This window comes from Corvus kubaryi, unplaced genomic scaffold (assembly GCF_017639235.1).
Source record: "Corvus kubaryi isolate FWS band 111438036 unplaced genomic scaffold, C.kubaryi_AGA036_p1.0 37326, whole genome shotgun sequence".
Taxonomy (NCBI): domain Eukaryota; kingdom Metazoa; phylum Chordata; class Aves; order Passeriformes; family Corvidae; genus Corvus; species Corvus kubaryi.
The window spans coordinates 391,474-410,557 of NW_024581105.1; the positions used below are offsets into that span (position 1 = coordinate 391,474).

Below are 19,084 nucleotides of genomic sequence, written 5' to 3' on the forward strand. Positions count from 1 at the left end.
CTACTTTAATGATCATTGGTTTTTCCTCATAATTTATTTGCAGTTTTCCCGAGACAAAAACGAAATCAGAGTCATCTTTTACACTTACAAGGCTCAGAAAGAAAAGACAAAGGGTTTTTTGGGGGGAGGGGCATGGGGGGGGATATGCTGGGGAGGGGGAGACAGAAAAAGAATGAGAGAAAAGGGGAGGAAAGAGAAAAAGTTGGCAACGATCCACCAGCATTCATGGGACAGGAACAGCTCAGCTCCTCGACATACAGCGTTAGCGCCCGAGGGTTGCTCCCGCGCAAAGGGCATGCAGAGAAATCATCAGAATAATTAAAAAATAATTAATATCCCTCGCCCATCCCGCCCCCTCCCCCCCAGCCAAAACCAGCCCTCAGCATGGTGGGGATGCCCTGGGGAATCACGTGGGGAGTGCCTGGAGTGGAGTGATGCCTCCCCAGGGAGGGGGGCCTTGGGGGTGACGGGGTCCCCCCGAGCGCTGGCCGTGGGAGGGGGGGGTGCAGGATGTGCTGCCAGTGCCCCTGTGCTGGGAGGGGCGCCGGCGGAGCAGCCTGTGCCCCCTAAGAGACCCATTCTCTTAGTCTAAAGTGCTTTCAATGCTGCGTCAGTGCTGGCTGGATCGTCCTGAGCCCCCCACCCTGAACCCCAACACCCCCCAGCTGCCCTCTGCCCCCTGACGTGGCACCCACCTGCCCCCTGCCAAAACCTGCCAGCACCTGGGACTGGCACCTGCGACATGGGGTGGGGATCAGCGGGATGGGGACACGGGGGTGCGACTGGTGGACCCTCCCAAAGGCACCCACCGTGTTCCCTGCGCAGCAGTGCCCAGGATCAGTCTCGGGCCCCCCAGGGGAGGCACTGGACTGGGGTGGAGGGGAGAGAGTCTGTGTGTGTCCCCCCCACCTCACTCACCCCCTGGCAGCCCCCTGTGGCTGGGACCCCCGTGGGAATTCAAAAATAAAGAGCTCTCTCTATGTACAGGGGCCGGGGCAGGACAGAGCAAAGCGGAGCCCAAAGAACAACATCCACCACCAGCGACAGCAACACGCCACGAGCACAGCCGGGAGGGGGGCTGGGACCCCCCTTCCCCCCCCCCAGCAGAGACGGGCCGAGGGAGGGGGCTGAGCCCCCCAGCGCCCTCGCCTGTGGCCGAGCGGCTGGGTTGGGTTTGGGGGTGTGGGTGGGTTTGGGATTGGGGTGGGTTTTCCCCCTTTTTTTTTTTTTTTTCCTTTTTTTTGTTGTCTTCATCATTTTGGCTTTTTTTTTTGTCTTTTTGTTTTCTGCAAACACAGGCACTGGAGGGGGGGAGCAGGGGCCAGGGTAGGGGGGGACAGGCATGCGGACGCGTGCTTCGGGGGGCCGCAGCTCCGGCTGCCGCCTCGGCTCCCATCGCCGTCTCCGTCGGGCTGGAACCAGGACAGCCACCGCAAGCTCTGTGGGGACATCCTGGTGAGCCACAACCGGGGGACCCCGTCCCCTCGAGCCCCAAGCCCACCCTCACCTTCACTGCAGCGGGGCGACGGGGGCCCCCGAGCCGTGGAAGTGGACGTTCTGCCACTTGCCGTCGCGGCGGTGCCAGACGCGGGTCTCCTCGGACTGGCTGGTGCGGGGCCGGCCCTGCGCGTCGATGTACTGGGTGAGGCGGATGTAGGCGATGCAGGCCGCGTCCTCCCCGATGACGTGAACGTGCGGGTTCAGGATGGTCGTGTGGATCGGCTTGTTGTTCTTGGAGAGCACTGCGGGGCGGCCGAGGTCAGCGGGGCTGGCACGAGCAGGGGCATGGGGGCAGGGATGGGGACAGGGAACGCGTGAGGAATGGGCAGGGATAGGGGCAGGGATGGGGACAGTGCAAGCAGATGGATGGCTCAGCAGGGGAGGACTGGGGACAGGCAGGCGAGGTGAGCAGGATGGGCAGGCAGTGGGCAAGAGACAGGGGACAGTGAGGGAGACAGGCAGAGAGACAGGATGGATAGGGCTGGGCTGGACAGGGAGAGGATGGGCAGGGCGCAGGCAGGGCAGGTGGCACAGGCAGGTCGGGTACTCACAGTTCTCGAAGTAGAAGCGGTGGAAGTCCATCCCCTCCACCAGGTTGCCCAGTGCCTCGGGCTCAAAGGAGGTGAGCCCCGGGTCGCAGATCTTCCTGCAGGCAGTGGGTGAGAGTGGCCCTGACTGGCCCCAGCCCACCTGGCCCCACCCGGCCCCACCTGGCCCTGCCCCACTCACGCGTAGGCTTCGAAGTCCCCGTTGTTGACGGCCTCGATGAGCTGCTCCGTGATCTTGATGATCTCCTGCTTGCGGGCTGGGGGCACGTCACTGTCACCGCCACCGCCACCGCCACCGCCCCAGCCCCCCGGTGACACCGTGGGGGTGGGTGGACGGGATGTTGGGATGGACATGGGACATGGAGGGGAGGCATGGGGATGGACACGGGGACTGACAGACAGACCTTGGGGGCAGAAAAACCTTGGGGACAGACAGACAGACCATGGGGATGGACCATGGGGACAAACACAGGGACCTTGGGGACAGACAGACCGACCATGAGGGCAGACAGACAGACCACAGGGACAGACACAGGGACCTTGAGGACAGACACAGAAACCATGGGGACAGACAGACACCCCTTGGGGACAGAAGGCCCTTGGGGACAGATAGGGACCGTTGTGCTCCCAGGGCCCCCACAGCTCTGCCACACCAGTATTCGCATCATCCTCTCAGCACGTCTCATTGCTAGCCCAGTGTCACCCCAGCCATGTCCTAGTGCCACCCCTAAATGTCCCAGTGCCATCCCAGTGCCCTCCCAGCATGCTCAAGCATCCCAGTGCCCACTCGGCATGTCCCAGTAGTTTCAAGTGCATCCCAGTGCTACTCCTGCAAGTTCCAGTATATCCCAGTGCCATTCTAGCACATCCCAATACAGCCAGTTCCATACCAGTGTTTCCCAGCGCCATCCCACCGTCTCAATGCCGTTCCAGTGCATCCCAGTACCCTCTCGGTTCCATGCAAGCACATCCCAATACATCCCAGTGCAATCCTAGTGCATCCCAGAGCAGCTTCAGTGCCATCTGATGCATCCCAGTGCCATCCTATTGCTTCCCACTGCCTCCCAGTGCCAGTCCAGTGCATTCCAATACACCCCAGTTCCATCCTAGTGCAATCCTGCTGCATTCCAGTGACAGCCCAGTACACTCTAGTGCCATTCCAGTGCCATTCCACTACATTTCAGTCACATCCCAGAGTGTCCCAATGCCATTCCAGGGCATCCCAATACACCCCAGTTTACACCAGTACATCTCAGGGCCATGCCACTGCACTTCAATGCAACCCCGTGCCCTTCTAGTATATTCCAATTTGCCCCAGTTCCATCCCAGTGCATCCCAGCATCGTGCTGTTGAATTTCAGTGTGTTCCAGTATCATTCCAATGTAGCTCATCCCACTATATCCCAATGACTCATTTCATCCTGATGCCACCCAGTCAGCTCAGTTTCATCCCAGTGCAGCCCAGTGACACTTCAGTGCATTCTAACACAGCCCAGTTCCATCCCAGTATCTCCCAGTGCTATTCCAGAGCATACCAGTACACTCCAGTTTGCCCTGGTGCCTCCCAGTAATAACTCACTGCATCTCTGTGCCAATCACCCATATCCCAGTGTCATACCAGTGCATCCCAATACATCCCAGTTCCATTCCAATGCATTGCAGTACCATTCTGCTGCTTCCCAGTGCATCCCAGTACCATTCTAGTGCATTCCAGTATACCCCAGTTCTATCCAGTGCATCTCAATTAATCTTAGTACCATTCCACTCTATCCCAGTGCTCCCCAGTCCATTCTTTTGTCACCCTAACATCTCAGTGCCAATGTACTGTCTCACTGCTATTCCAGTGCATCCCAATACATCCCAGTACAGCCCAGTTCTACCCAGAACACCTCTTGGTACCATCCCACCATGTCCCAGTATCATCACAGTGCATCCCAATGTCACCCCAATGCCTTTTCAATGAATCTCAGTGCCATTCCAGCATGTCCCAATCTACACCATTTCCACCCAAGTGCACCCCAGTGCATCCTAGTACCATCCCAGTGCATCCCAGTACCATTCCAGTGCATCCCAGTGTGCTCCCAGTGCATCCTGGTGCCATCTCAATGAATCTTAGTGTCATCCCAGCTTCAGCCTAGCACATCCCAGATGCATCCCAGTGCATGTGAACACTCTCCCAGTGCATCTCAGAAATGTCCCAGTACAACCCCGATGCGTTCTGGTGCCATCCCTGTGCTATTCCAGTGCAACCCAGTGAATCCTAGTGCTACCCCAATGCCATCCCAATGCCATCCCAAATCCCACCCAGTGCATTCCAGTGCTGCCCCAGCACATCACAGTGCACCAACTGCATCTTGGTGCCATACCAGTTCCATCCCAGTTCATCCCAGTGCAATTCCAGTGGAATCCGAGGCATCCTAGTGCCAACACAATGCATCCCAGCTCTATTCCAATGCATTCCATTCAGCACACTCCCAGTGCACCCCAGTGCCACCCCAGTGCATCCTGGTGCCATCCCAGCGCACCCCATCACAGTCCCAGTGTATCCTAGTGTCATTCCAGTGCACCCCAATGCATCCTGGTGCCATCCCAGCTTCATCCCAATGAACTTCAGTGCTGCTCCAGTGCATCCCAGTGAACCAAACGCACTCTGGTGCTACGCCAGTGCCATCCTAGCGCCATTCCAGTGCACCCCAATGCATCTTAGTGTCATCCCAGCACATCCCAGCTGCACCCCAGTGCATTCTAGCACACTCCCAGTGCATCACAATGCATCCTAGTGCCATCCTAGTGCATTCCACAACTGTCCATCACAGTGCCATCCCAGTGCATCCTGCAGCCATCCCAGTTCATCCCAGTACCATTCCAGTGCACCCCAATGCATACCGGTGCCATCCTAGCACCATCCCAGTGCATTCCAAGACCCTCCCAGTGCATCCCAGTGCCATTCCAGTGCAACCCAATGCATCCTAGCACCACCCCAGTGCATCCCAGCTCCCTCCCAGTGCATCCCAGTGCAACCCTGCCGCCCCCTGCGCCCGTCACCTTTGGTGTCCTCGTCCTCAATGGTGGTGTTGGTGCTGTCGGAGGACTCCTGCTCGCAGGACGGCGGCGGTGGGGGGGAGACACAAACAGGGGGTCAGACCTGGCCCCGGGGGGACGGGGAGGGGGAACAAGCCCAGCCGGGGCTTGGCAGGACCCCGCCGATGCTGGACGCCGCAGGGGTACCCCACTGTCACCGCGCCCCATGCGCACTCCTCATCCACGTCACCCCCCCTGCGACATGGCTGATGCTGGGGGAGGATGGAGGCGGAAAGCAGGGGCAGCGGTACCTTGGCGCCGTCCGCGGGGTTATGAATGACAGTAGTTTGAGGCTCCTACGGGAGAAGGGAGAGAGACAGAGGCGGGGGTGGGGGGAAGCGAGAGCCCGGAGGGGACAACGAGGGGGGACGACGAAGTGAGCAGCACATGGACAGGGGCAAGGAGAGACCCAGACCGGATTTGGGAAGGGCAGAAGGGGGAGAGAAGCAGAGAGTCATTAGTCCAGCGAAGCCAAATGGTTTAATTCACAGACATGGAGGGGGAAGAAAGGAGGGAAAGGGGTGGGCAGAGCCGGGGGAGAGACGCAGTGAGGCCAAAAGGATGGGCTGGGCGGGGGGCAGCTCCGTGCCCATGTCTTGCATCCCGGTGCCCAGGGGCTCCACTCACCATGCATCTGAGCATCCTTGTGCCTGAATCCCAACCTGCTGCCTCCATCCCGAGCACTGCCCATATCCTTGCACATCCCTCAGCTTGCACCCAGCCCATCCATGTGCCTGCATCCCAACTATCCCACTGCCTGCATCCCAAGCATCCCTTGTCTTGCATCCTGACCGTCCCTGTGCCCAGATCCTGACCATCCTGGTGCCCACATCCCGAGCACCCCTCATCCACAGCTTCCCGCTGCCGGCATCCCACCCTCACTGTACAGGGTGAGCACCCCTTTTTTCTCCATATCCTGCACTCAGTGACCAGCCAGGCACACCTTCATCAGTGCACAGCACTTTGGGCATCACCCTGCCTGTATCCTGCCCTCATGGTACCTCGTCCCTGCCCTTCTGCTGCACCCCCTGTGCCATAAAGGTCACAACGGTCACCCCTGTACCCACATCTGCACCTACCTTGCTGTTGGCATTGCCAGAACACCCCCAAATCCTGCACCTGCTGTTTCAGATGACCACGCCTTTACCTGTGTCCTGCACTCCCTGTGCCAGCTGGGCAGTCCTGTGTCTGGATCCTGCACTTACTTCACCTGCAGGGTCACAGTCAGCACCCCCATCCTTGTGACCCTGCACCTGCCTTGCCATTGGCATTGCAGGGTGTCCCTGTCTCCCAACCCCGCACCCACCTCACCATCTGTGTCACCAGGATCCTCCTGTCTGTTGCTTGTCCCCATTACGGGGCATCTATGCCCATACTCTGCACCCACCTTGTTCCCATGGTGGGGCACCCCCATATCCATGTTCCTGTACCCACCTCGGTCCCCATGTCACAGGACATCCTCATGCCCGTATCTTGCACCCACCTTGCTGTCCCCATGGCAGGAACATCTCTGTGTCTGTGTCCTGCACCTACCTTATCCCCATAGTGGGACACCTGCATGACCGTGTCCTGCACCCATGTCACTGTCCCCATGGCTGAGGGAGACGTGGGGCTGTCCACGTGCTTGCACCCTTCACCCACCTTGTCTGTCCAGCAGAGTCACCCTGCGCCCATGTCCTGCACACCCCTTTCCATCCTTGGGACACCCCCCTCCCCAGCGACCCCAGGAAGAGCCGGTCAGGGGGCGCGCATGGTGATGGATGGGATGGGCTGGTGGGATGGATCCAGTGGGATGGGGGATCTGGGGGGTGCAGGGTACGGAGCACCTACCAGAGCGGTGGGCGGGAGGGTCCCCTTGGGGCTGGTGACGCCGGCACTGCCTTTGGTGCTGTTGGTCTGGGGCTGGAGGGGAGAGATGGAAGGGGCTCAGTGGCATGGTGGGGGCAGCAGCCCACCCCGGCCCCCCCCGGCCCCGCTGGCCCCTCACCTTCACACCGTCCGCCTTCTTGTTCAGTAAGCTCTTAGCTGCTGCGGGGGGAGACAGTGTCAGTGCTCCTCCCCAGCACAAGGGACACTGTGTGTCCCTCCAAACCCGGACCCTTCCCGGCCACCCAACCTGACCCCACCCTGGGTGCTGGCAGCACCTGCCTCCCCAGTGTTGGGAACACATGAAGAAGGTAGTGTCCCCACCCTGGGGAGGTCCCCATTTTGGAGGGGTGGTCCCCATGCGGGGAGGGGTGTCCCCATTCTAAGGGGGGTCTCCATTTTGAGGGGTGTCCCCATGCTGGGAGGGGTGTCCCCATCCTGGGGGTGTTCCCTTACTGGGGGGAGCCCCCATGGAGGGTGGGGTGTCCCCATCCTAGGGAATCCCCATTTTGGGGGGGGTTCTCCATGCTGGGAGGGCTGTCCCCAACCTGGAGGGGTCCCCAACCTCAGGAAGGTCCCCATCCTGGGGGAAGAGAGTGTCCCCACCCAGGGAGGGGTTCCCCCAACCTTGTGGGGCCATCCCCATCCTGGTGGGTGTCCCCATCCTAGTGGGAGATTCCCAAACTCAGGGGGGGTCCCCAACCTGGGGGGGCTGTCCCCATCCTGGGAGGGATGTCCTCAACCTGTGGAGATCCCCATCCAAGCAGGGTGTCCCCATTCTGGAGGGGGGGGGGGTCCCCAAACTCAGTGGGTTCTCATACTGGGGGAAGGAGGTGCCCCCAACCTGAGGGGGGGTCCCCATCCTGGTGGCCCCCGTGGTGGGGGGCAGGGCTGGCTTACCTTGGAGAAATGCAGAGAGGAAAGCGAGAGAGAGGAGTGGGGAGGGGGGCAAGAGAGAAACGGGGGGGGGGGGAAGGAGGAAATGGGGGAAAACATAAAAAAGAACATAAAAAAGATGAGTTGAGTACGGGGGGTGGGGACAGCCGCCTGTGCCCCCCCCCGTCTCCTTGAAGGGGGACAAGGACGGGCACGGGTTGAGCATCTGTCACTGCTACCACGATCTCTGGCCAGTGGGGGAATAAGGAGAGATGGGGACATGGTTGAGGGGGTGTGGAGGGCGGGAGGGGGGGTGTCACCTCGAGCATCCTCATCATTCCTCCACACTCAGGGACCCCTCCCCCGGCTGGCGTCACATGTTGAGGGGGGATGTGCGGCGACAAGTCCAGTGACAGCAGGGTGGCACTCATCAGCACCAAAGGAGGGGGCAGGCAGATGCAGGGAGGGGGGGATGACCCACACATCCCTCCCCCGTGGACCTATGTCTCCTCAGGGGTCCCTAGCAGGGTGTCCCCAAGGGTCCCGGTCCCTCCTCTGAAAGCAGGCGGGTGTTGAGAGGTGGGGGTTTAAACCAGAGCCAAATTGGGGGGCGGGAGAGGGGGACCCCTGGCAGGGGGGCCAGCGGTAGCCCTTGGTGTGGGGATGGTTTAAGACCCGCCGAGTGTTTCGCGGCGTCACAAACACCGGCTGCAGCTCTCAGAAGCTGGGGGGAGGCACATGCTGGGGGGGGGGGGCACAAGCCGGGGGGGGAACCACGCGAGGGGGGGCACATGCGGGGGGGGACGCAGGGGGGGCACGGGGGGACACAGGACATGCAGCCCGTTTGCCCCCAATGCATGCACCGCTGTGCCCCCCCTGGGTGCGGAGGGGGGGGGCAGCCCCGGGGGGGGGGGCAGCAGGGGGGGGCCACACCCTAAAATCATCCCCCCCACCCCCCGCTCCCCATTGTTGACCCAGATGTGGACCCTGGGGGTGCCACCAGGGTGACCCCCTCCAGGAACCACCGGCCCAGGGTCAAGCACTCAGCAGCCCCGCCTTGGGGGTGGGGGCTGGTGCAGAGACCCCTCCCCCGGGCCAGTCCTGGGATGGCAGCAGGGGGACGGCGGCATCTCTCGATGCCAGTGGGGAGGGGCAGAGGCGGGGGGGCTGGGGGGGGGCAGTGCCGGGGGCCATGCATGCGCTCCGATTTCCGAGGAGGGCACCCGAAACCCGTTGGGGAGGTGGGAGGCAGGAAAGAGGATGGTTGGGAGAAGAGGGTGACATGGGGATGAAGGATCTGGGGACACACAGAGACCAAGCGGGGCCGGGGGGGCCGGGGGGGCCCTTTGCGGACGCGTCTACCTTGTTCCACCAGCCCCAGGGGGGCCCCGGCAGCGGCCGCCGACATGGTGGGAGGAGCGGTGGTCTGTCTGCCCACTGCGGGCCGCGAGAGAGAGAGAGAGGGAGCAGAGCTCCTGTTAGGGGGGGCGGGGAGGGGCTGCAGCCGGGACCCCACCTTCCCCCCCCCCCCAGCACGAACTCTTGGGGTGCCCATCACCCTGGCCTCAGGCCTGGGGTGGCTGGTGCTGTTCCATCCCCCTCCCCGTGTCGCCCCCCCACCAGCCACCGGAGTGGGGGGGGACACACGGGGACCGGGCACTACCTGCTGCTGTGTGCGTGGGACGGGGGGGCCGGGTCCTGCCCCCACCTTGGCTACCACATGCCCCGTCCTCACCGATGGGGAAAAAATGGTGGGGGGTTAAGGAAGGGAGGGGAAAAAGAGAGAAAGACAGCGATAGAGAGAGGGGGGCACCGGCCCGGGGGGGGAGCTATGGAGGGGGGCTGCGGCCCCCAGCCCCCCGGCCAGTGGGAGCCCCCCCTTACCTGAGAAGTTCCTGGTGGCCAACATGGTGGTGAGGATGGCACCCTGCGGGGAGGGGCAGGGTGAGCTGGGGAGAGGGTGCGGGTTGGGACGGGCAGGATGGGGCCCTGGGAGCGCGGGGAGTAATGGGGGTGGGTGAGAAGGAGGGGGAGAAATGGGATGATGGGATGGGAGGGGGTACAGGATGGGGCCCATGGGACTGGGAACTGGGAGAGGGGATGCAGGATGAGGGGGCAGGATGCAGCCATGGGACCAGGCAGTGGGATAGAGGGTGCAGGTTGTGGGATGCAGCTGGACGGGGACAGGCTGGAGCCACGGCACGGGGCAGGATACTGGGCAGGGACAGGATGGGACCATGCTGCACTGCGTGTCACCAGGATGGGACCAAAGCCCACAGCAGAGCACCGGGCACACCAGAGTGGGACCGCAACACCCACTGGGAAGGGCACAGGAAGGCCCTGGTGGGTGCCAGGGTGGGAATGTGCCACCGGCTGCTGCCAGAGTGGGCAGGGCAGGGGTCCCACAGCGGGCAGGGGAATGTCCCACAGTGGGCAGGGCAGGGGTCCCACAGTGGACAGAGGAACATCCCACAGCAGGCAGGACAAGGGTCCCACAGCGGGTAGGGGAGGGTCCCACAGGAGAGCCCCATGGACAGGCAGGGTGCTGCTGGAAGGATAAGCACTGTCCCCAGCCCACGCCTCCCCCACCCCTCACCTTGAGCTTCCTCCGGGCATTGAACTTTTTCAAGCACTCCACTGTCTCCTGCCTGTGCATCATGGAGGCCACGGTAGAACGTTGCTGTGGGGGACAGTGGGGTCAGCACCAGGTGCTAGTGGTCACTGAACTGGGGTGACACGCACTGGGGGGACACACAGCACTTACGCAGACCCACGGGTGCTTGAGGGCCTCGTGGGCTGTGATGCGCTTGGCAGGGTTGATGGTCAGCATCTGATTGATGAGGTTTTTCGCTTCGGGGGTGACCGTGTCCCACTCAGGTGAAGGGAACTGGGGGGGGTACAGGGACACGGGGGTGACAGCTGTGGAGGGGCAGCCCCATGGCACCTGTGTCACCCCACATCCCGACACATCCCCAGCCAGCCACCAAAGACATGGCCCAAAGCCACCCCCGGGCTCTGCCTGCTGAAGATCAGCTGTAGGGTCCCTCAGTAGGTTCCACAATTAACGGGCCAGCTGCTGCAGAGCATGGGCTCATGGCACCGGGGACTTACATCGTAGGCCCCGGCCTTGATTTGTTGGTAGAGTTTGTGCTGGTCCTCGTCCCAGAACGGCGGGTAGCCCACCAGCAGGATGTACAGGATGACCCCTGAGCCAGGGAGAGCGGGGTTAGGGGAGTGCAGGGACCCTAGACCACCCCAGGCTCCCTCTGGCCCTGCTGTGTCCCCATGACAAAGCAGTTATTCCCAATATGGCCTGTCCCTGTGCTGCCAGGATGGCAGGGACAGGGGACAGCATGGCACTGCCGGGGCACATGGCACAGGATGGCCCCAGGATGAGGTCAGGGCTGGAACAGGAACTGGGGTGGGACCAGCATAGAAATGGGATGGGAAAGAGGGTGAGACTAGGATGGGAATGGGATAAGACTAAAATGGAGCCAGGAAAGTGCCAGAATGAGAGTGGGATAGGATCAGAATGGGACCAGGCAGGGATGGAACAGGGATTAGGATGGGATTGGGCAGGCATCGGGCAGGGACTGGGCAGGGATCAGGGCAGGGATTGGCGTAGAGATGGGGCAGGGATGAGGCAGGGTTCAGGACTGGGACCAGGTCCGGGTTCGGAATGGGGGCAGAGAAGGGGCAGGGACCAGGCAAGGACTGGGCAGGGATTGGCTCTTACCACATGCCCAGATGTCCACGGGTTTGCCATAGGCCTCTTTGCGCAGGACCTCAGGGGACAGGTAGCCGGGTGTGCCCGCAAATCCTGGGACAGGGACAGAGAGATGGGTGAGGAGAGACAGGTGAGCCACAACGGGAGGGGACAAGGACAGGACACAGGACTGGGACATGGGCATGGGGGAGGGATGTGCTGGGCAGGGGTGGACATGGTGGGCACAGAGGCATGGACACGGTGGGTATGGGACAGGGCTGTGCTGGGCACAGGGCAGATGCAGTAGGAACAGAGCAGGGACTCTGGACACGGAGGGACACGGCAGACACAGTGCAGGGGCTTGGTAAGCAGGTCCCAGCGGGCAGGGGCTGGGGCCGTGGTGGGCAGGGGGCCAGCAGCACTCACCGAACCAGGCCTGCTGATCCCCCTGCACCTCGATGGCGAGGCCGAAGTCCGCCAGCTTCACCGCCGCCCCTTTGCACTTGCTGGCCAGGAGCAGGTTCTCCGGCTGTGCGGTCACCAGGCACGGACAGCACCAGGCACAGACATGGGTGGGGAGAGAGAAGGGACGGGGCAAGTAGGGGAGGGACTTTACTGCTGCCATCGACTGGGTGCTGCCCGTCAGCCGGCTCTGCACCGTGGGGCTGTGGCCATGGCCGCCCTCTGCCAATGGCCCAGGGTGCCGGATGGCACAGCCCCATGGCCAGCTCAGGGTCATCCCATGTCTCACTAGCCTCATCCCAGCATCCCCCCCCACCCCCCTGTATCCCACCATCCCTCCGTGTCCCACCCATCACCCCCTCGTGTCCTGCCGTGACCCACCCCCAGCCAAGCTCCAGCTGCTCCCACCCCCATCCCCCCATCCCAGCCAGTTCACACTCTCCCTGGGGCAATGGCAACTGGGGGGGTTGCAGTGAGACCCCCCCACCAGTGCAGAACCGTGACACAGCTGGGGGACCTGTGTGCATCCCCAGAAAAGGCAGGTGAAAGCTGGGAGTGCTCAGAGCTGAGGGGATCCCCCAAGCCCAGCAAGATCTCAGTGACCCCCCCAGAACGCACTGGGCAAGGGCCATACCCAGGCTGTAGGGACCCCAAGGGCTGGGCAGGGGGAGAGGGGCAGAGGGACAGACGGGGGCTGGGGGGACACACTTACCTTGAGGTCCCTGTGGACCACCCCCATCTGGTGACAGTGCAGGACAGCCTCCAAGATCTGCTGGATGCAGTGGCTGCGTGCAAATGGGAGGGGGGTCAGAGGTACGCCGCTCCCCCACCTCCCACACCCCCTGTACCCCACAACCTGTACCTCCAAACCAGCCCCCCTGCCCCTCTGCTGGGGCCCCACTGCACCCTGGGGGGAACTGACAAAAACAAGTGGTGACCTTGGATTTGTGGGTGCTGTGCATGGCAACCCCTATGTACCCCTGCCAGGGGGGTCATCCCTGAGGTGTCACCCCTGGGGGGACTCCTGGGGGATCACCACCTGGGGGGGTCACCCAGAGGGGTTACCCCTGGGGAGAGTCCCACCTGGGGTGGGTCACTGCCTGGGGGACACCTATGGGGATGTCAATGCCTGAGGCGGGGTCAGCCCTGAGGTTGTCACTCCTTCCTGGGGGGCATCACCCCTGGCGGGGTGTCACTGTCTGGGGGTCATCCCTCGGGCGTCACCCCTGGGGCATCATCCCAGGCTTGTCACTCCAAAGGAGTTACTGACGAGGAGTCACCCCTGTGGGATCATCCCTTGGGGGGTCACTGCCGGGGGTTTATCCTGGAGGAGATGGTCACTGGGTGGGGGTTCATCCCTGGGGAGATCACTGGCTGGGGGTCACCCCTCAGTGGCCACCAGGTGAGCTCCAACCTTGGCATAGAGCTGTGGGGGTCATCCCAATGGTGCTTTTGTACCCACCCCCTGTCCCCCGTGGGGGCCCCCCATCCCTGCTGCCGCCCAGATGCTGGGATCCCCCAGACAGGACTCATGGGGGAAGGGGGGGGAACAGGGGATGGGGGGGTGGGGCGGATGGAGACGAGACAAGAAAGAAAGAGGGAAGGAGCGAGGGGATGAGAGCCTGAAATGGGGGTGAAGGGGGGCCCCGCCTAGCTGGGGGAGCGGGGGCGCTGGGGGGACAACCTCCCTGTGGGGGTGGGGGGGACAAAAAAAGGGGCGTCAGGGAGAAAAAAGATTGAGGAGAAAGCCCCGCAGCAGGGTCCTGACGAGCGGAGCGGGGGGCCGGGAAGTGGGGGCTGCGGCGGGTGGGGGCAGCGAGGGGGAAGCGGCCCCCCCGGCCCCCCCCAGATACTGACCTGCGGCTCCCTCTGCTCAGGGGCAAAGTGATGGGTGGGAGGAACGCGGGCAAAGAGCTCATGGACACAGTGACTGCAAAACAGAACGGGGGGCGGGGGCGGGGGGCCAGGATGGAGGGTTAGGGGTGGGAGAGGGGTCAGGATAGGGGGCCAGGATAGGGCAAAGGGTGTGGGAGGGGGCGGGATGGGGTGAAGGGGTGAAGGGGTGCAGGATGGAGGGGTAGGGGGTGGGAGATGGGGGCAGGATGAGGTAAAGGGGGTGGGAGTGGGGGGGGCAGGTTGGCAGGGTGGGATGAGGTAAAGGGGTGGCAGGCAAGAAGTGGGGGTCAGGGTGTGGGGACAGGGTGGGGGTAAAGGGGTGGGAGAAAGTGACAGGAAAGGGGGATGGGAGGATACGGGAGCAGTTCAGGGGCAAGGATGGGTGTAGGAGGCAAAACAGAGGGCGAAGGGTGCTGGGGGGGGCAGCGAGCAGAGGGCAGCAGTGGGACGGACAGACACACAGATGGACACACGGACACGCACAGAGCCCGAGCAACGTGTGATGGGAGACGAGAGGGACAGAGGGATGGGGGGAATGGATGGAGGAGGTGAGGGGCACGAGTGGGACAGGGACGGGGGCAGGGGTGGAGATGGGGGGAACGAGAGAGGGGGAGAAACAATGTTGTGAAAGCCCAGAGACCACGGGGAGGGGCACACAGCGGCACACAGGGCACTGGGGGCTGGGGACGGCATGGGGGGGGCCCTGAGGGCCCCCCACTTGCCACCAGCCCCCCAGCACAGGTCATGACAGTGTCAGGACTCAGCGGCAGAGGGGGGAGCATGGGGTCAGAAGTGGAACATGGGGGGGCCCCACCCGGGGGCCCCACCCCACCCAGCAGCGGGATGGAGCCAGTGGAGGGGTTACAATAACGTGAGGGCCGAGGGGGTGTACCCCCCCTCCCCCTGCGTGCCCCCCTGCCTGCCTCGCTGGAGCTGCCCCATCCTTGCAGGCCTCCCAAGGCACAGGGCACGGGTGGCTGGGGGTGTCCAGGGCTTTGGGGGGTGTGTGGGGGGTGAAGGCTCACCTGGCATCAGCCTCACTGTAGTACTCCCGCGCCACGATGTCCTCAAAGAGCTCACCACCCGTCACCCTGAAACACAGCCAGGCACCACATCACCTTGAGACCCCTGGGAGCCCCCAGGATCCCCTGAGCCTCTCCTGAAGCTTTGGGAGCCTCCTGCCACACTCACAGGTCAAAGACGAGGTAATGGAATCCCTCCTCGGAGATGCTGTCGTGGAGCCGCACTGTGGGGACCAGATGGGGACAGGGACAGGCTCAGTCTCAGCCCCCAAGTACTCCCTGCCTGGCTCCCCCAGCCACTACATGTGGCACCCATGGGTGTCTGTGTCACATGCAGCCCACACCCCCACACCCAGTGTCCCAAAGGTGGCACCCAGAGGGACCCCAGGGCGGGACCCCATAAGTCACCAGGGTGACACCCACCATGTCCCCTATGGGGGCACCCAGTGTGTCCCTAAGGTAGCCTTCAGCAGGACCCCACACATCCCCAGAGGGACACCCAGCATACCGCCAGGGTGTCATTCAAGGTGTCCCTGGGTGGCCCCAAGTAGGGGTGAGACCCCCCAGGTGTCCCCAGTCACTCACCGATGTTGGAGTGCTTGAGCAGCCGGCAGATACGCGCCTCACGCTCCAGCTTCTGGTGGTCTGGGGGGGCAGTGGTCAGGGGGGCACCTGACCTGCCCCCTCCACCCCCGCCCCGTCACCCGTCCCCAGCCCAAGCCCAGCAAGAGGAGCTGTAGATGCCCATGTGGGAGTGCATGTGGCTCTGTGGGGTGTGCAGGTATGCACAGGGGGCAGGGGTTGTACCTGTGGGTGTACATGTGTGCAAAGGTTTGCATGTACGCGCACACGGGTTGGGCACGCACATGCACGCAGGTGTACACACACTGCGCAGGTGTGCGCAGGTGTGCATGTTCACGCGTGTGCTCATGTGTGAGGCTGTGCATGCATGTACACACAGAGGGATGGGTGTGCCAGCACCTGTGGCTGTACCTGTGTGGATATACAGGTATGTGGGTGTGCAGCTGTGATGGGTGTGCAGCAGTATCCGTGTCCTGCAGCTGTGCACACACGTGGGTGTGCTTGTCTGTGGCTGTACCTGTGTGCACCTGTGTGTGCAGCCAACAGCTCTGTGGTTGTACTTGTGTGCACAGGTGTACACGTGTGCCTGCCTGTACCCATGTGTCTCACAGTACCTGTGTTTGTGTGTGATGTGGAGTGTGCAGTTGTACCCCTGTGCGTGGTGGTTCCTGCGCGTGCAGGTGTGTGCAGGTGTGCACATCTGTACCGCTGTGCCTGTGTGCAACTGTACACGTGCGTGCCTGCAGCACCCACTGTATGAGTGCACATGTGCACCTGCGTGTGCAGCGGCACCCCTGCATGTGTCTGCAAACAAGAGCACACAGACGCGTGCACAGGTGTGTGCACCTGCTCACACACCTCTCTACACACATGTGTGTGTACACACACAATTCACACACCGCTCGCACACATACAAGTGTGTGCACCGCTCCACTCACTGCTCACACCTGTGCACACAGCTATGGCTACAGACACACACGTGTGTGTGCACACAGAACACACACCCCCTCCCCATGCCACTCATCCAGGTGCACATCCTAAACATCTACCCCCCCACACACACACTGTCACACGTCCCACACCTGCAAACACCTGCAAACACCTGCACACCCCCACTACTGAGCTGGGAGCACACCCCACCCCACAGGCACCCACTCTGCTCGCAGGTGTGCACACGCAGCAGTGCTCACCCTTATGTGCAAGCACACACACACACGCACACACTGTTGACACATGCACACCCGCAGCCCTGCTGACACACACTCTGCTCACACCTGGGTGCACACCAAGCACACACACACCTCTGCATGCACACTTAGGCACCCCCCTGCACAAATGTGTGCACACACACACACCATGAACACACATACGGGCAAGCACACTGAGGTACCCCCAGTGTTCATGTGTGCCCACACCCACCATCACACACACCCCCATGTTCACATTGCACACACCTGTGCACACACAGAGCTCACACCTGTGTGTGCACACCCTTCTCCCCTGCCATCTGCTCACACCTGCATACCTGCAGGACACCCCTCAGGGACAGATGAGGTTCTGAGGGGCCCCGGGGGAGGCAGCAGGGGGGATAATGGGGATGGGCCAGGCCAGACCCCACCCCCTGGAGCATTCACCCCCCCCTCCACCAGCACCCGGTGTTACCAACACCACTGGGGTCACAGCTGTCACAGGTGTCATGGGCACCACAGGTATCATGGCTGTCATGGGCACCAGGGGTATCACAGGTGTCACAGGCAGGTGCCACAGGCACCAGGGGTTATCACAGGTACCAGGGATGTCTGGGGAGTGGCCCCCTCGGGTGCCAGAGGGGTCTTGGGGAGTCCCAGGGTTCCCAGGGGTCCTACCTCTGGCTGAGAGCTTTTTGGTGTTGATGATCTTGGCAGCGTACTCATGGCCAGTGCAGAGCTTGACACAGCGCCGGACCACCGAGAAAGCCCCCCTGGGGAGGGACAGGCTCAGCACGCCCCAAAGCACCTTGGGGGGCAAGTGGGGGGTGGCTCCCACCCGTGACTCAGCACCCGAGGCCAGGGGGCTGCACCCACAGTGACTCAGCACCAGGGGGGTGAACCCCGACACGGGGACGGGGAGGGAGGGCCCTGACACACTGGGCCCCTGCCATGGGTGCGCTGGGGAGGCACCAGGGGGTGGTTGGGGGGAAGAGGCTGGAGGGGGGGCTCAGTGCCACGCATCATCGGAGGGGGGGGTCGCAGGAAGGATCCAGCACCGGCAGCTCGTTGCCATGGGAACAGTGGGTGGCCCGGATGGCAGCAGTGGCCATGGTGGTGGCGGTGATGGTGATGGTGGTAGTGGCGGTGACAGTGGTGATGGTGATAGCGGTGACAGTGGTGACAGTGCTGACAGTGGGCACAGGACCCAGCTGTGAGTATAGGGAGCTGGCAGCCACCAACACCCCAGGGACAGGGACAGAGATGAGAAAAGCATGGTTGTACCCATGCCAGGCAGAAGCACCTGCAGCCCCTTCAAGTGCCATCAGCACCTGTCCCCCTTCCAGGACCCACATCCCTGCACATCCCCTGCCTGTCCCTTGCCCGTCAGGCCCCTCCCTCGTGGGGGGGTCAAGGCAGCGTCAGGGCACACAGAGGGGATCCCCATAACAGGCTGGGGACATGGCTGAGACCAGCACCCCGGTCCTGCCATGGAGAGGGTGCCCCTGGGACGGGCTCAGGGCCTGCCTGTCCCGTGCCACCACCCATGTCCCCATGTCCTCAGGCACCAAGGGCCCCATGTTGGCCAGAATAGTGGGGACCCTCTCACCACCAGGGGAAAAGTGGGGGTTCCCAAGGCCTGGCACCCCTGACCCCTCCCTTCCCCATGTGGCCCCCAGGACAGGGGACATGGTGGGTGCCAGCCCCTAGCCATGCCTCAGTTTCCCCCTGGCCAGAGCAATGTCCCCCCCATTCTGGTGAGGGGGGGACACATGTGCGATGGCTGGCGGGCTACACTGAGAGGTGGGAGGGGGGAAACAGGACCACGTTGCCATGGCAACCAGGATGGGCTGGATTTTGGGCAGACCGAAGGAACAGCCCCCGACTGGCACCATGTTCCCCCTACCGGTACCCCCAAAGGGACCACAGCCACCCCTGCAAAACGTTCCCCCGATCTAGGGAGGTGGTGGTGCAACCCCCCTCACAAAAGGTCTGACCCCCTCCCCCCTCCCTTCATTTTACTCCCCCCCAATCCCTGCCCGTGGATGGGGGGGGAGGGAACTGCAACTCCCGTGGCCTTGAGGGCAAATGAACCCCCCCCAGAAACAGCTCCTCTTCAGCTCCCCACAACACCCACCCCCCCGGGGGGGGGTCATGATGTGGGGGGTGCAGCCGGGGGGCTTGGAAGGATCCAGGGGGGCAGAGGGGACCTGGGAGTCTTTAAGGCCTGGGGGGTCCAGCAGGGCTGGAATCTATAAGGACCCGAAGGGGAAGTGGATTTGGGGAGTTATGTAAGGCCCAAAAGGGTCTAATAGGGGAGGGGGGGAGGGTGGTCTAAAAGGACCAGAGGGGATAGGGA

At 62.7% G+C, this 19,084-nt stretch overlaps 1 protein-coding gene across 8 annotated transcripts in view; it reads right to left on the reverse strand.

Moving 5' to 3' along the window:
- Positions 1 to 15: 15 nt before the first annotated feature.
- The window catches only part of CAMK2B (calcium/calmodulin dependent protein kinase II beta), a 20,392-nt gene continuing 1,323 nt past the window's right edge, over positions 16 to 19,084 (reverse strand). The window contains exons 2-21 of one of the 8 annotated variants that reach the window (XM_042029507.1): positions 17,404 to 17,498; positions 15,542 to 15,601; positions 15,126 to 15,180; positions 14,960 to 15,025; positions 12,751 to 12,823; positions 12,003 to 12,105; positions 11,607 to 11,690; positions 10,982 to 11,076; positions 10,635 to 10,757; positions 10,467 to 10,550; positions 9,755 to 9,797; positions 9,233 to 9,307; positions 7,116 to 7,153; positions 6,959 to 7,030; positions 5,380 to 5,424; positions 5,093 to 5,141; positions 2,230 to 2,305; positions 2,052 to 2,146; positions 1,508 to 1,742; positions 16 to 1,439 (exon numbers count right to left, since the gene is read on the reverse strand). In XM_042029507.1, coding sequence (XP_041885441.1) covers positions 1,510 to 1,742; positions 2,052 to 2,146; positions 2,230 to 2,305; positions 5,093 to 5,141; positions 5,380 to 5,424; positions 6,959 to 7,030; positions 7,116 to 7,153; positions 9,233 to 9,307; positions 9,755 to 9,797; positions 10,467 to 10,550; positions 10,635 to 10,757; positions 10,982 to 11,076; positions 11,607 to 11,690; positions 12,003 to 12,105; positions 12,751 to 12,823; positions 14,960 to 15,025; positions 15,126 to 15,180; positions 15,542 to 15,601; positions 17,404 to 17,498 — 1,564 coding nt within the window. In that variant the 3' untranslated portion in view covers positions 16 to 1,439; positions 1,508 to 1,509. Of the gene's footprint in view, positions 1,440 to 1,507; positions 1,743 to 2,051; positions 2,147 to 2,229; positions 2,306 to 5,092; positions 5,142 to 5,379; positions 5,425 to 6,958; positions 7,031 to 7,115; positions 7,157 to 9,232; positions 9,308 to 9,754; positions 9,798 to 10,466; positions 10,551 to 10,634; positions 10,758 to 10,981; positions 11,077 to 11,606; positions 11,691 to 12,002; positions 12,106 to 12,750; positions 12,824 to 13,895; positions 13,992 to 14,959; positions 15,026 to 15,125; positions 15,181 to 15,541; positions 15,602 to 17,403; positions 17,499 to 19,084 lie in introns of those variants that run through there. The other 7 variants (XM_042029506.1, XM_042029511.1, XM_042029510.1 and 4 more) reach the window with 7 other exon arrangements.